Source organism: Leopardus geoffroyi, chromosome B1, assembly GCF_018350155.1.
Source record: "Leopardus geoffroyi isolate Oge1 chromosome B1, O.geoffroyi_Oge1_pat1.0, whole genome shotgun sequence".
Classification (NCBI taxonomy): Eukaryota; Metazoa; Chordata; class Mammalia; order Carnivora; family Felidae; genus Leopardus; species Leopardus geoffroyi.
The window spans coordinates 173,921,693-173,937,584 of NC_059327.1; the positions used below are offsets into that span (position 1 = coordinate 173,921,693).

General features: G+C 44.3%; 1 protein-coding gene across 7 annotated transcripts in view; it reads right to left on the reverse strand.

The window, feature by feature from the left end:
- The window catches only part of TBC1D1 (TBC1 domain family member 1), a 224,712-nt gene that overhangs the window by 146,343 nt on the left and 62,477 nt on the right, over positions 1-15,892 (reverse strand). The window contains exon 1 of one of the 7 annotated variants that reach the window (XM_045474284.1): positions 4,176-4,362. The exons of 4 other annotated variants lie outside the window; for them this stretch is intronic. In XM_045474284.1, the coding sequence (XP_045330240.1) occupies positions 4,176-4,205 (30 nt within the window). In that variant the 5' untranslated portion in view covers positions 4,206-4,362. Of the gene's footprint in view, positions 1-4,175; positions 4,363-15,892 lie in introns of those variants that run through there. 2 more of the 7 variants (XM_045474281.1, XM_045474282.1) reach the window with 2 other exon arrangements.

Here is a 15,892-nt window from a genome sequence, read left to right on the forward strand (position 1 = left end):
CCTACTACAGAAGCTACCACTATGGCCGCCCTCTGCTTCCGCCTGAAGCGTACCTTAGCCTATGTCACCCCTCTGGTTGACGCCCCCTAAATGCTTCCCACTGCGCTTAAACGCAGATCCAAACCCCATTCTGTGCTTACAGAGCCCTAAAGGGCCCGGACCTGGTTACCGCTCTCCCACTGGGCCCCAGCTCACTGTATTCCAGTCACTCCTGCCTTCTTCCCACTGCTTTAACGAGCCCACCTGGGCCACCCCCAGGCTTGGTACCTGCTGTCCCCTCTGCCTGGAATGTGCTGAGCACCCTCACTCCCCAGATGAACTGCTACCTCCTTGCCACCCCAGCCCCTAGTCACTCTCCACCAGACCTCGTTGCTTACTTTTCTCCCCAGCACTTAGCACCATCTGGAATGGCCTTGTTTACCTATGTGCTTGCTGCTCTGCAGTCTCTCCCACCTCTTATTCGAGCTCCATGAAAATAGGAGCCTGGTCTACCTCAGTCATTGCTAAACCCTCAACTCCTCAAACAGTACCTGGCACATACTACGTGTTCAATAAATATCTGTGTTGAACACATTTGTTAAATGACTTGCTGAATGAATAATAGGTACACCCCTAGGTTTTCGGCAAGGCCAAAATATGAAAAACCTGGTTTCACATAAAATATTAATTAGTGACTATTTTACAGAAGGATTCCTTACCTAATGTATTTTTAAATATCTGGCTTATAGAGTTTCAGCGTGCACGCTTTTTTTTTTTTTTTTTTTGAGATTTTATTTTAAAGTAATCTCTATACCCAACGTGGAGCTCGAACTCACAACCCTAAGATCAGTAGTCACATGCTCTACCCGCTGAGCCAGCCAGGCAACCCCAGTGTGCACACTTTTTAAAGGATAAACTTATGGTCACCTGGGTGGCTCAGTCAGTTAAATGTCTGACACTTCATTTCGGCTCAGGTCATGATCTCATCGTTCATGAGTTCCAGCCCCGTGCTGGGCTCTGCGCTGACAGTGCAGAGCCTGCTTGAGATTCTCTCTGTCTCTCTCCTCCTCTCTCTCTCTGTATATGCTCTCTCTCAGCATCAATAAACTTTAAAAAAAAAAAAAGATTAAAAATAAAAAGGATAAACCTATTGTGCAAACTGAACTCACTCCTCCAGGGTATGAACAGTACCTGGTACACAGAAGGTACCCAATAAACATCCCCTGCATAATGAGCACTGGGAAATAACACAAGGCATGAACTATATGAAACTGCATATATGAATTCGAGAACACAGCAAATCCGGATATATTTAGGTCCCATTTTCCATGTTATCTGACAGAGTAACACATACATTTAAAACCCACTACTTTGAGACACTAGCAATAATCTTAGCCATTACCTTTACAGGCAGGTGCAAATTCAGATAAATTCAGAAAATTACCCGACAGTTCTGCAGTTTTCGCTAGCTGCTGCATGGGAGACACAGAAGCAGTGAACAGAAACACTCAAAACTGCCAGGTTGTTGAGGACATCTGGGGGTTTAGCATAAACATCATGATTCTTGAGAAATTAGGTTTTCTTTGTAATCTACATAAAAACTCTTGTGCCCCAATGAAAGACTAATCAAGAAACCACACCTCTATAAAACCTGCCCCACTGGTAATACAATGCACACCTGCACCCCTGCTCCATGTCATGTCCAATTTAACAGAAAGTACGTCTTAATTTTTCCTTCCTTAACATAAAATTCTTCCCTGTTTGGGCTGTATTCCTATACCATGAAACTGCTCACTCCACATTCAATATTCATACAATATTAATGCAGCACCCAAGAAAAACAAACTCCCGTTCAGGTATCCACCTGCATCAAGTGATGTCTACTCCCCTTCTCTTTCCCTACCAGGTATCGAGACACAGTCTGCAAAGGTCGAGACAGAAAAGTAATTAGATGTGCAAGTGTTTGTGTGAAGTGTGTGTTCATAGTCAGCTGTGTGTTCTTGAAGAGTCATTCTAAAATCAAATATAAATGTACTCTGGGATTATACACATTGTCTTATTTGCAGCTCTTGTTTCTGCTTTTAAAACATTCCCTGATTTATAATGCCAACTGCGTTAATGCCTGATCTCTTAACAGTAAACCAAAGAGGTTCCAAAGAAACTCACTCTTACAATCTATAACCCCAAGAAATGATTTCAGATAGTTTCACATTCTAAAAACTCACAACATATCGTCTATAAGAATCAATTTCAGGATGCAATTTATGAGAGTACACCATGTAGAAGACACGAAACATAAAATAGCTACACTTTCTGCTGATAAATTTGCTCCAAAAACATTTCACAGTTTTGCTGTTGTTCTGTAGTTTAAATAACTCTGGAATAACACGATTCAGAATTTACAGGAAGTTACAATATACAGTTCATTTACATCACCTTTTCAAAAGTACTGCCAGTTGGAGAAAGCTGACAATCCTTGTAAAAGTCCTTAATGTTTTAAGGAAAGCTTTAGTCTGGTGTTTTCATTATCATCTCATAGGTCAGCGTGAACAAAAGTCCACCTCACTCTTATAGTGAAAAGCATCTTTATTAAATGTTTTGGAAAAGTAAACAAAACTATAAAACAGTACCAGGAATAAGGTTGTTGATAGGTTTTTCTTTTTGGTTTTTGTTGTTGTTGTCGTTGTTGTTTTAGATTTACTTCTTACCAATTTTGGAGTAAAAAAATATATAGTAAGTTTTTGTTTTGTTTTTTGTTTTTTTGGTTTATCTCCCTTTGGCCTTGTGGTACAAAGTCAAACAGTATAAAAGGTGGACTCGAATCCTCAACCTAAAATACGTAAAATATAATCAGACAACACACCCTGAATTACTTTTTAAACTATGTAACATTTTTTTAAATTTAGCATTATTTATAAAAGCCAATAAGGTATCACTTCAAACCAAAAAATCTGGACTTTATCATTCTTTTATTCAGCACAGAACTACAAGGGCTCAAAACTTTGTTGAAAGTCATTTCATTTTATCACAGCTGTGTTTCAGGAAGTGAAAATTCTGGTGAGAATGAGAAGATAGGATATAGTGCCTAATAACTAATCTGGTTTCTGTGTCTCCATTTTATTACCACTTAAATGACAGTTAAAGCCTTATGTGGCTCACAAACAGGTATTTATTTATAAAACCAGCACTCTAAAAGCACTACCTAACTAGAAGATATAACAACCACCTAATTATTATTTGTAAAGGGTCACATAATGGCTAACAGATTCTCTCAATAAGAGTTTATTACTCAACCTGTCAAACTCCAAGAGTGAGCCCTGCTAAGGGCTAAGAGGAATCCCTGGAGTGTGAGAAAGGTGCCCAGTTGTCCTGCCGGCCTTTTAGAAGCTGAGAGGGATCCATCACTCAAAAACACCTAAACGGCTGGACTCCGCCAGGGTATTAAAATAATTCTATGTTCGCAAACTGGTGGGAACTCTAGAAATCTACTCCCATCCCTTCGTTTTAGCGATAGTGAAATTGGCAGGGGTTTGCAACGCTCAGTTATTCTGAAGGCGCTAATGTTCTGAAAATAAAACTTTATGGAAATAGAAGGTAAACATTTTGCATTCAAAACTCAGACCACCGAACCCTCTGAAATCAGGGAGTTTAAAACAAAGGACAGACACCCTCCGTGTGCACCAAGTCCAGCTTTTCGGCATCCTCGGCGCCCTAACCCAGGCAAACAAGCACAAGCCGGTGGCAAGGAGGATGCCACCCAAGCTCCCGCCGCGGGGGAAACACCCGGCGGAGAATCCGCGGCGCGTGATGGGCTGCGGGGGAAGAGAGGCAGCCGGCCGCCAGGTGCGGACACCTGGGTCCGGCGCCGAGCCTCGCTCTCCCCACCCGTCAAATGGGCGTGACGCCACCTAGCCCGTTAGGCCAACTAATGAATGAGAACCGCCGGGGAAACGACCCCAGCCGCGCCCGCCACTCTCCGGTCGCTGTCCCCAGTCAGCGGGGCGTCCCCCGCCGCCGGCGGTCTCGGCACGGTCAGACCCCCCCACCCCCGCCGCAGGCGCTCCTCCCGCGCTCCGGACCCCCCGCGGCTCGACGGTTACAAACGTCCCCAGAACCGCGCCCGCCGGGACGCCGGCTCCCAGAGCCGTCCGCTACGGTAACGGGCGCCGGCCCGACGCTGCCCCGACGCCGCCTACCTTGGCCACCCAGCTGAACAATGGTGACATCGCGGGCCGGGAGGCGGCTCCTCGCCCGTCGCTCCCGCTCACTCCCGCCGCCGGCCCGTGGGACGGCGGACAGCCGGGGGCGGGCTCAGGGCGCGGCGGGGCGCGGGCATGGCTCCGGCGGCGGCGGCGGCGGCGGCGGCGGGCTCCTCCCCGCTCGTCACTGCTCCGAGAGGTCGCGCCCGCAGGGCTGCCCGGGCGGCCGAGAAAGGGAAGTGGGTGGGGAGAGCGCGGGGAAGGGGAGGGGACGGAGGGGGAGGGGACGGAGCGCGGCCGACCCCGCCCACCCCCACCCCACCCCCCACGCTGGGCTCGCGGCGGGAAGTTGGGACGCGCGGGGGTCGCGCACCTCCCGGCTGTCCCCGGCTGCGCAGCTCCGGGAGGAGGAAACCCACACGCCTCGGACGTCCCTTTCGCACAACTTTCGGAGAACCGGGAAGTCCTCTCGCTCAGGTTGGATACAAGCCCCAGAGTTGAGAAAGCCCGCCCAACTTAACCGGGGTTGCCCCCACCCCCACAGCGTTTCTTTCTAAGCGCTCGAGATGGCGGGTAACAAAAGGACTAGTGTTTCCCTAGCCCCTAATACCTTTATATAATCAAAGGTGGTTTTCTTGGAGTCAGGAAACTAAGCTATTGAGACTCGGGGTGGGGGTAGGAAACGAAGCTCCTGCCAGCCGGCAGGTTTCAGCCACGTGAGAAATGGTGACTGCACCGGTTTTCTTCTCTCCCAAGACAAGACGATAAGACAGTGTAGTCAGTTTATAGCTACAAAGGTTAAAGCTGAGTTTCTAACTCAAGACACCCCAGAGTTCCACATTGGAAGAAAAAAAGAAAAAGTGCAAAGGTCTAGTAGCCAGCGTGTAAATGTAAGTCATGTTGAGCCACTCACTGTGTGAATCAGGCCAAATAGCAACCCCAGACCGAGAACTGTGCTTCTCTTTCCTTTTGTCATATTGTGCATTATTTTCATGATAGGCCAATAGAACGTTTTATTCAAACGGTTTGGACGGTCTCCAAACGTCTGGCATCTGAGTCAGGTGGGTATATTATCCATTGCTGTGTAACAAATTATCCCAAAACTGAGAAGCTTAAAACACCGGTTTATGGGGGTCAGAAATCCAGAGCATCTTAGCTGGGTGCTCTGGCTCAGGTCTCTCTTGTTGAGTTCAAGCCTTAGCTGGGGCCGAGGCCATCCCAAAACTGGAGTGGGACTGAAGGATCCCCTTCCAAGCTCATTCCCATAGTTTGTTCCATACAGGCTGTTGGACTCAGGCCTTCGGTTTCTTTTCTTTCTTTCTTTTCTTTTCTTTTTTTTTTAATGTTTATTTATTTTGAGAGAGAGAGAGAGAGAGAGAGACAGTGTGAGCAGAGGTGGGGCAGGGAGAGAGGGAGACACAGCATCTGAAGCAGGCTCCAGGCTCTGAGCTGTCAGCACAGAGCCTGACATGGGACTTGAACTGGTGAACCGGCATATGACCTGAGCCAAAGTCAGATACTCAACTGACTGAGCCACCCAGGTGCCCCAAGGGCTTGGGTTTCTTGCTACATCATGTGGTCCTCCCCATAGGGCTGCTCATAAAATGTCAGTTCGCATCCCCCCCCAAGTACAAATGATCTGAGAAACAGCATGTGTCCAAGAAGGAAATCAGTTGTTTTAGAAACTGATCTCGGAAGTGACAGCCCAAAACTTCCGCTGTATTTTCTTCATTAAATGTAAGGAAATTAGTCCACACACAAGACAAGGGGTATTACACACAGGTATGACTGCCAAGAAGAGAGGATCATGGAGGTGAGGGACATGTCATCCTCTTGTTTCTCCTTCCAGATAGAGTGCATGGGGAAAGCCAAGAGTGACAGCATTCTAACAGAGCCTACCTGGGTAAAAAAGGTCCTAAGAGCATCTTAAGGAAGTGCTGTTCCTTCATTCTTTTAAACAGTGATTATTATTCCCTAAGAAATTAGGAGCTAGAGGGGTGCCTGGGTGGCGCAGTCGGTTAAGCGTCCTACTTCAGCCAGGTCACGATCTCGCTGTCCGGGAGTTCGAGCCCCGCGTCGGGCTCTGGGCTGATGGCTCAGAGCCTGGAGCCTGTTTCTGATTCTGTGTCTCCCTCTCTCTCTGCCCCTCCCCGTTCATGCTCTGTCTCTCTCTGTCCCAAAAATAAATAAACGTTGAAAAAAAAAAATTAAAAAAAAAAAAAAAAAAAGAAATTAGGAGCTAGGGCACCTGGCTGGCTCAGCTGGAAGAGCATGCAACTCTTGATCTTGGGGTTGTGAGTTTGAGCCCCACATTGTGGGTAGAGTTTACTTAAAAAAAAGAAAAAAATCAGGGTACCTGGCTGGCTCAGTTGGAAGAGCATGCTGCTCTTAATTCAGGGTCATGAGTTCAAGCCCCACACTGGGTGTAGAGATTACTAAAAAATGAAAAAAATGAAAAGCTAGAAAAAGGGAGTGCATTGGCAGCCATTTAACCAAATCCTTCCCTGTTATCAAATCACTTCCTCCAAATAGAAGAGATTGAGTCTGAGAAGTCCATTACACCAAGAGCCCTTCTGTCCTCCACAACCTTGCTACTCAAAGAACCAGCAGCCTAGACACCATCTGGCAAGTTGTTAGAAATGCAGAATCTCAGGCTCTGCCCTAATCCAGACCTACGGAGTCAGAACTTTGATTTTACCTTGATTCCATATGTCTAGTGTGCACGTTCAAGTTTGGGATGCACTAGTATGTGAGAGTCATTGACGTGAGGCTTAAAATGGGTTTCTGGCCAACAGCCCCTAGAGAGAACAGCTAAAATTGTCTGGTGTCCTGGGAATGGTATGCACTAGCTCAGGTAGAGAGAGACCTGGAAGATTCCTAGGCAGCAACACGGTTTGATGGGACTGGATGGGCAGCTGAGGACCAGGTGGGACAAGCTGGGCCCATGACAGTCATCACCATACTCTGTCACTCCAATCTCCAGACTGAGCTCTATAAAAATACCCCAGAATTTAGAAGCAACTCTAGGGTTGAAAGGACGAAAGGAACCTGAAATTGATGAAAGAAACCTGAGTTTCTTCTGACCAAGATAAATTTTCTGCAAATTGTGCAGGAGATCTAAAAGAAATTAGATTAAATTTAGGAGATAAAATCATACACTTCTTGCAAAAAAAGAAAAAGACCAAATCCTGGATGTAACACTTACAACGGGAAAGTGTGCTGGCAGGTGAAAAAAGGGACATCAAGTCTTCATTGTTTCAACCTGGATCCAATTCTCCAAATATGCACTTCTGGGTGGAGGCTTCTCAGAACCTGGTTTGGACTTGCCTAAAGCTTATATATCCTTTAGAGGATATCCTTTAGGGACACAGAGGTCTCCCTCTGCCCCAGATCTCTGCCTGATCCTGGACTGGGCAAAATCACTCATTTCATGGGAATATGGGAACATAAGGGCCTTTCCATTGAATAGACTTGATAGACTATAAAATGCAGAGCTCTGCATATAGTTTAAGAAATAGAGGAGAAAGGTCTTATTTTAATTCACTGCCAGCATGGAGCTTGCCAGTCACACTGCAAGAAAAATTCTATTATAACTTGGAATTTCACAAAAGGGAAACCATTAACATCAGACAAGCTACTGGTTCCACATTCAAATAAAACAATAAAACAATTTTCATCAAAACACCACCATCTGAAAAAAAAGTATCCTTCCCCCCCAAGAAACTGTATATTCCCACAGGGAAGGACTATAGATAGCCCAGGCACTGGTTTTTTGTTGTTGTTGTTGTTGTTGTTTTTAATGTTTATTTTTGAGAGAAAGAGCAGGGGAGGGGCAGCGAGAGGAGGACAGAGGACCCAAAGCCGGATCTGTGCTGACAGCAGAGAGGGCAATGCTGGGCTTGAACTCACAAACCATGAGATCATGACCTGAGCTCAGAAGCTTAACCGACTAAACCCCCAAGGTGCTCCCAGGCATTGGTTATTTTTAACAGCTCCCTGGTGATTGTCTCTCCGTCAGAATTGAGAACCCCTATGACAGACGAATCATTACTCAAAGGTGCTGATGATTCCCAGCCCTATCTATCACAGTTACCTGTGGTGCCCGGGGGGTGGGGAAGAAGGGCAGATAAATTGGGGGCAGGGTCAGATCCTCAGAGATGTCAAAGGGCAGGCAGGTCACATAAATGTGTGAAGAAAGCCAGGTGTGAGGTGTGAGACAATTAGGACTGAATGAGCTGTGGCATCTTGGAGAAGGGACACCCAATTATTAACAACTCCACCCAGCCAAGCAAAAATGGGTCACCCAAATGAATTCAGCCAGAGGTCAATACTGGTGTTGACCTTTAGCTTTGCTGAAAGCTTGGAAGAACATGTGTGTCCCACGTCGGATGTAGAGATTACTTGCATGAATGAATTGAATAAATAACAATTTTAAAAAATATATATCCAAATAGGACTTCTGAGATCTAAACAAATGATTTATAGAAAATCCAAGACTGTTTTTTTTTTTCTTTAATGTTTATTTTATATATTTTGAGAGACAGTGCAGGCAGGGGAAGGGCAGAGAGAGAATCCCAAGCAGGTTCTGTGCTTTTAGCACAGAGCCCCACTTAGGGCTTGATCCCACAAACCCCCAGATCATGACCTGAGCCAAGATGACAAGTTGAACACTTAACTGCCTGAGCCATCCAGCACCCCTATTTTTTTTTCAAGACTGCTGTCTAAGTAACTTTTTTTTTTTTTAATATTTATTTTTGAAGGAGAGAGACAGAGTGAACACAAGTGGGGGAAGCGCTGGGGCCTGGGGTGGGGTGGGGGGGGGTGGGTAGACAGAGGATCTGAAGCAGGCTCCATGCTGACAGCAGTGAGCTAGGAGCCCAACATGGGGGCTCAAACTCAAAAACTGCGAGATCGTGACCTAAGCAGAGGTCAGATGGTCAACCACCTGAGTCACCCAGGTGCCCCTCTAAGTAACTTTAAAAGGATGATTTAACCTCAGTTTTCCTGAGACATTACAGGAGGACTTGAAAAGAGATGGTGGAGGGGAGACCCAGAAACTGGTAGAGTTGCTTCCCTTCTAAGTCTGACCGGAACCCTCCGAAATAACCCCCACACTGCTCCCACTCTTCTGCCATGTACTTCCTTTGAGGAGAAGCAAGAGGCAAGGACCGCAGTCTCCTCTGAGAATTCCAGAGGAGATGAACCTCCTCGGCTGTGCTCCACCAGCTCAGAGGTGGAGGCAGAAAGGGGGAAGCCTACAAAAGCCTGACCTCACTCTGACGACCCATTCCTCCCCCATAAGACCTGGCTAAAAATAGGGCAGCCGTAATAGGAGGAAACTCAACTTGGTTTCAAGTGAATCAGAACCACTCGGCAACTATGATCCTGATACCAATGACAATATGGGTTCTCCCCCGCCCACACACACCATCAAGCAATTCTCTGACATCAGCTGGGTACCCTACAATTCAACTCAATTCTGACACCATCAACCTGAAGTTAAGGGCTCAGTCCCACAAGACTGCGGCCCCCACACACACTTCCCATAAGGCAATCACAAGGCCAAGTTGTCACCTGGGAAGCCGGCCACAGGTTCTCCCATGCCCCTCCTCTAGTTCAAGTCCTATGTTAGCACAGTTCACAGAACTCAGAACATTTTACTTACTAGATAACTGGTTTATTATAAAAGGCTGTAACTCAGGAACAGCCAGACGTCAGAGAGGCCTAGGGCAAAGTGTGGAGAAAGTGCACTCGCACACTCTCTGAGAGTGCCAGTGTCCTGCCATCTCTAAGTGTTCAACAAACTCAGATGCTCTCCGAACCCTGTCTTTTGAATTTTTAATGCAGACCTCATTACCGAAGCATGATCAATTAAATCATTGGCCACTAGTGACAAAACTCAAACTTCAGCCCCTCCCCGCCCCCCCCACCCCCCCAGAGGTCAGGGGGTAGGACTGAATGTCCCTACTCTCTAATCCTGTGGTTGATTCCCTGGCAACCAGTCTCCTTTCTTAGGTGACCAAGGGGCTTCCAAAAGTCTCTTGATTAACATAACAAAAGGACACCTTCATTGCTCTCTTCACAGGAAATTCCAAAGGTTTTAGGAGCTCTGTGCCAGGAAAGGGGACAGAGATCAAATGTATGTTTCTTATTATAAATCACAATATCACGGCAACTAATCAGGGAGTGATTCAGTTCTAGGATATTCATCACCTATTGTGTAAAGCAACACAAGTCTTGGCAAGGAATAGAAATGTGACAAGGCCTGAATCCTGACCTCAAGGGAGATAGAGGGTGGCTGGTAAGATTGGAAAGGGAACACCATGGGAGAGGCCCAGGTAAAGCTCCACGGAGTTCCCAGAAAAAAAAAACGAAAGGTAACTTCAGTCTGCAAAGGAAGCACGAGCTTCCTGGCTGGAAGGTGACAGGACATTTTTTTTTTAAGTAATCTCTACACTCAATGAGGGGTTCGAAGTCATGACCCAGAATCAAGAGCCACATGTTCTACTGACTGAGCCAGCCAGGTGCCCCAAGACTCTATAACTTTCACAGATGGTGATGAGGGAGTGGGCTTTCTAGGAAGAAGGATCAGCTGGACAAAAGCATAAAAAATTGGTGCTTATCTCTGGAAATCAAGCCTTACTAAGATAAGGCAGAAAACAGAGCTCACATTGTAAAAAGAATTTTTAGTAAATTTTAGTTTGGAGGTGTGCAGTTATCCCTGTCTGGCATAAAACTTTGTTTCCAAAAAAAATATTTGCTGAGGGTACTATCAAGTCCAAAGAAATATGCAACAAAATCCCTCTGTATGAACTGAAAACATATGCCATGAAAAAACTTGCTCATGAATGTTCACAGTACTAGTATTCATAACAGCTCTATAAAATAGAAACAACCCAAGAGTCCATCAACTGATGAATGGAGAAACAAAATGTAGTATCCCACACAACGGGGTATCATTTTGTCGTAAAAAGTAGTGTGCTGATACATGCTAGGTGTAAATGGACATTGAAAACATTACGCTAATTGAAAGAAGCCAGACACAAGAGAGAACATATCGTATGATTCCATTTATAATATATATCCAGAATAGGCAAATCCATAGAGGCAGAAAGTAGATTCATGGTTTCCAGGAATTGGAAGGAGGGAAAAATGGGGAGTGATTGCTAATGAGTATAGGGTTTCTCTTTGAGATGATGAAAATATTTTGGAATTTTTAGTATATTCACTATACTAAATATACTAAAAGACTTAAATTTCATGGTATGTGAATTCTGTTGCAATTTTTTAAATCCTATGTGACAATGGTTAAGTGACTTCAGGTAAGTTAATTCCATGAAGCTTTATATTAATGGAGCCCACGCTGTAGAGGGCTAGTTTTAGGATCTTTTTTTTTAAAGTAATCTCTACACCCAACATGGGGCTTGAACTTACTTCCCCTGAATCAAGAGTCTCTTGCTGTACTGACTGAGCCAGCCAGGCGAAGAGGGCTAGTTTTAGGATTAAATGAGATGCAAATGAAGCATTTCCACCTGAATCCTTGCATATAGTAGGTGCTCAAGAAACATTAGCTATAGTAGTAGTAGCAGTAGTAGGAAGAGTAGTGCCAGCAGGGATTGCTGTCGGTTAATGATGTGATTAATTGTATGTGTCCACTTAAAAGGGCTAAGGGATGCTCAGTTGGCTGGTAAAGATTATTTCTGGATATATCTGTGAAGATGTCTCTGGAAGAGATTAGCATTTGAATAGGTAGACAGACTAAAGAAGAGAGCTCTCAGGCACAGCACATCGGGTTGGTATCATCCAATTGTGGAGGGCAGGAATAGGACAAAAAGCTGAGGAAGGGCGAATTGGTGCTCTCTACTTGAGCTGAGACATTCATCTTCCCTTGCCTATGGGCATCAGTGCTCTGGTTCTTGCGTCTTCTCCTTCAGACCAGGACTTACACTATCAGCCCCCAAACTCACACCCCCTCCACCAGCCTTCCTGGTTCTCCAGCTTTGCCGACAGCAGATGGTGGAACTTGTTGGCCTCCGTAACCATATGACCCAATTCCTGTAATAAATCTCCTCTTACATATACCTATATCCTATTGGTTCTGTCTCTCTGGAGAACCCTAATATACTATATGGTACAAATGCAAAAATAAAACAAATGATGGGCTGGAGGTCTCAAGTTCATGACTGAGCTTATAGACAGGACAAACAGTTGAGATCAAAGTGGAGATTGTGTGTTAGCCAAAACTAATTCCAGAATGAGTGGGCCTCCCCAATTTTCAATATTTGCTTCTCCCTTTTTATGAGTTGCTAAGTCTAGCAGCATGACTGCGCTCCATTTGTTACCTTAACTCTAAGGCACACTGTGAATGATTCCAAGTTTCTCTGGTAAATTCGTACAATTCTCGCTGGGCAGAGACTTGGAAGGCACGCACACACTTTCAGGCACCTCAGAAATTCCTACTTCAGCAATAAACCCTGCTCATTCCCACTACTACTATTCCATTCCTCTTCCCACCCATCCCACGCCTTCTGTCTACATCTCTCACTTTCTCTCAAGCACATACATGCAGTCACATTTTAAATCATGCTAAATTCAAAATGGAGTCTTTGGGTGGCAAGCCCAAGCACCCGAAGACCAGCTTCAGAACAAACGATGCTCAGTAAATTGGTGAGGGAGGGAAGAGGAAAGATAAATTTGGTGAAGACTTATTTGAAGGTAGATAATAAATTCAGGTTATTAGCTAAAGAACATTCTACTTTAATGCATCCATATCAACGTTTAAATTTAGGTCTCTAATTTTGTTTTGATTTCCGTTATCAGGTTATAGTTTCTTGTTAGCCAGAATAACAGCAAACAGATTTAATAACATTTTTAATGGCTCCAGTCACCTTCAGTACATTTATCAAAAAGCCTTGCAAAATTAAAATCTGGCTGCAGCCCAATTAGAAATCCTAAGACTTTGCAGTGTAAAAAAGTGAGCCATTGAATTGTTAATTCTAGAGAGGACCAGTCTGTGACAGACCCCCTCAAGAGTAAAGTTCACACCAGTTTCTCTCTACCCTCAGCAGTCTTTTTAAAACAAATTCAATTTATGGCAGATTTATCTCTTCATTAAAAGTAACAATTCATGAAAAGGCTTATGACATTTCTAACCAGCTAAATTAATATATTTGCTATTTTTTTAAATGTTTATATTTGAGAGAGAGAGAGAGAGACAGTGTGTGAGCGGGGGAAGGACAGAGAGCGAGGGAGACAAAGAATCTGAAGCAAGCTCCAGGCTCTGAGCTGTCAGCACAGAGCCTGGCGTGGGGCTCGAACCCATGAACCATGAGATCATGACCTGAGCCAAAGTCTAACATCAACAGACTGAGCCATCCAGGCGCTCCTATATTTGCTGTTTTAATATCTGTTCCCACCTCAGTATTTTTGCTTAATATGTATGGTCATTTTGTTCATTTTCTAGTTGGTAAGACATTCCAAAAATAGAAACAATGTTTTTCTAACTTTAGCTCAGTCTATAAAGTTTAAGCAAATAATCTTTTTTCAAAAGTACTGTACACACACGTTTCAAAATCATGGAAAAACCCAGCAGCAATTAGCTCATAAAAGAAAACACTGAAAATTTAGTCATAAGATTTTTGACATCCTCACCCTGTGTTATAACTAAACACGGATGCTCAGCTTTAAGCTCAGATATTTTTATTATAATTTATAATAAAAACATTAAAAACACCACCTTGCACAGCATTACTTTCACCAAAAAATAACTTTTTCTAAACTGAAAGTTATGTTTCTCCTAAAAAATGAGACTGAAAAATATTAATTCCCAAATCCATTAGTGAATAAAAATTGGACCAAAACTCCCCTTTCTCCCTTATTTCATAGACTACAATTTCCTAAAAAAAAAAAAAAAAAAGTGGCTTAGTTTACCTCTAATTAGCGTGATTTCCCACTTCTAAAACAATTTCTATTTACCCACTATCATCTAGTTCTTTAAAGTCATCAACTTTGAATACAGCAATCGTGCTTCTTGGTATTTAGCCAAAGTAGTTGAAAACTTATGTCCATACAAAAACCTGCACACAGATGTTTGTAGCAGCTTTATTTAGTTACCAAAGCCCAGAAGCAACCAAGATGTCCTTCTGTAAGTGAATGGATAAATAAACTGTGGTCCATCCAGATAATAGAATATTATTTAGTGCTGGAAAGAAATGAACTGCCAGACCATGGAAATACATGGAGGAACTGTAAATGCACATTACTAAAGGAAAGAGGCCAATCTGAAAAGGCTACATACTATATAATTCCAACTATATGACATTCTGGAAAACGTAGAACTATGGAACCAGTGAAAGATCAATGGTTGTCAAGCGGTTGGGAATGGGAAGAGGGAGATGAATAGGTAGAGCACAGAGGATTTTTAGGGCAGTGAAAATTACTTGTTATGCTGTTACAATGATGGATACATGTCATTCTACATTTTTCCAAACCCACAGAATATACAACACCAAGAGTGAGTCCTGATGTAAACTATGGACTTTGGGTGATCACGTTGTGTCCATACAGATTCACCAGTTGTAATAAATGTATTACCCTGCTGGCGGATGCCGATAATGGCAGAGGCTATTTATGTGTGGAGGCTGGGTGTAGGGGAAATCTCTACACTCTGTCCTCACTTTTTGCTGTGAATCTAAAACTATTCTAGAAAAATGAGGTCTTAAACAATAGCATCAGGTTTGAAACACAATGGATACTCTTCTTGTAAACGCTCTCACCCTTTTCAAAGCCTAAATTTGTATATGTTGGTATTTTTGGATCACAATAGTTTTGGAACTGCACAGCAAGCACCTAAAAAGCAGAACAATGTCTCTCCCATGTTGGTAACTTGTGCCTGGTACAGAGCCACATACCTCTATAGTCACGCAAAGCAATTCACATCTGTTTCCTCGCTATAGCTTGAGATAGATACCTCCAAAACGTCCACCGAGCCATGTACGCTTGCATTTCACCCAGAGGAGAGTGCTGGTTATGCTCAGTGCAATTTTTAGGTGCACAGAGCAAGCACATTTCCCAGAAGTTGAGACCACATTCCTGGGTAAATGCCCCTCTCAGAACTTGAAGATAAAGGGTCCCTCTGGGTTCACAGCTTAGCAAAGTAATACGTAGGTTATAAAATAACCCATCTGCCTCCCAGTCTCTATACACAGCTAAAGCAGGTACATAATTGGAAACAATTTCTGCTGGCTTTGACAGGAGGCGTTAGGGACAAGAAGGTACAAGAAGGGAATGGCTTCCCTTTTCCCTTGATGTTCGAGTCTTCTTTGATTTCTCCAATGCTTCTAACGTAGGGAGGTCTGAGACACTGCCCTCTTCACCTGGGATTTTCCAGACTTGACAGAGGCCATGCTCAGGGTAAAGTGAAGATAAATCAGCCTGATAAGTCAGAGGAGGCTCAGAATTCATCTAAAGTGATCTGATTGATCTGAACACAGTCCTTTGGAGTCTTTCTCTCTGTGGAGGCAACACATCTCCAGAGACGGCCGAGGAGGGACGCAGGGATGGGCGTCCAATGTGCACTGCCAGCTTCTACCTACTCGAGACAGGCTGTGTGATCTCAGGCAGCTCATGTCGCATCTCTGGGCCCATTTCCACCTTGTACATTTCAGAGGTTACACTCAAGATCTCCAAGGTCCCTTCCAAGCTTCCCTTGGGAA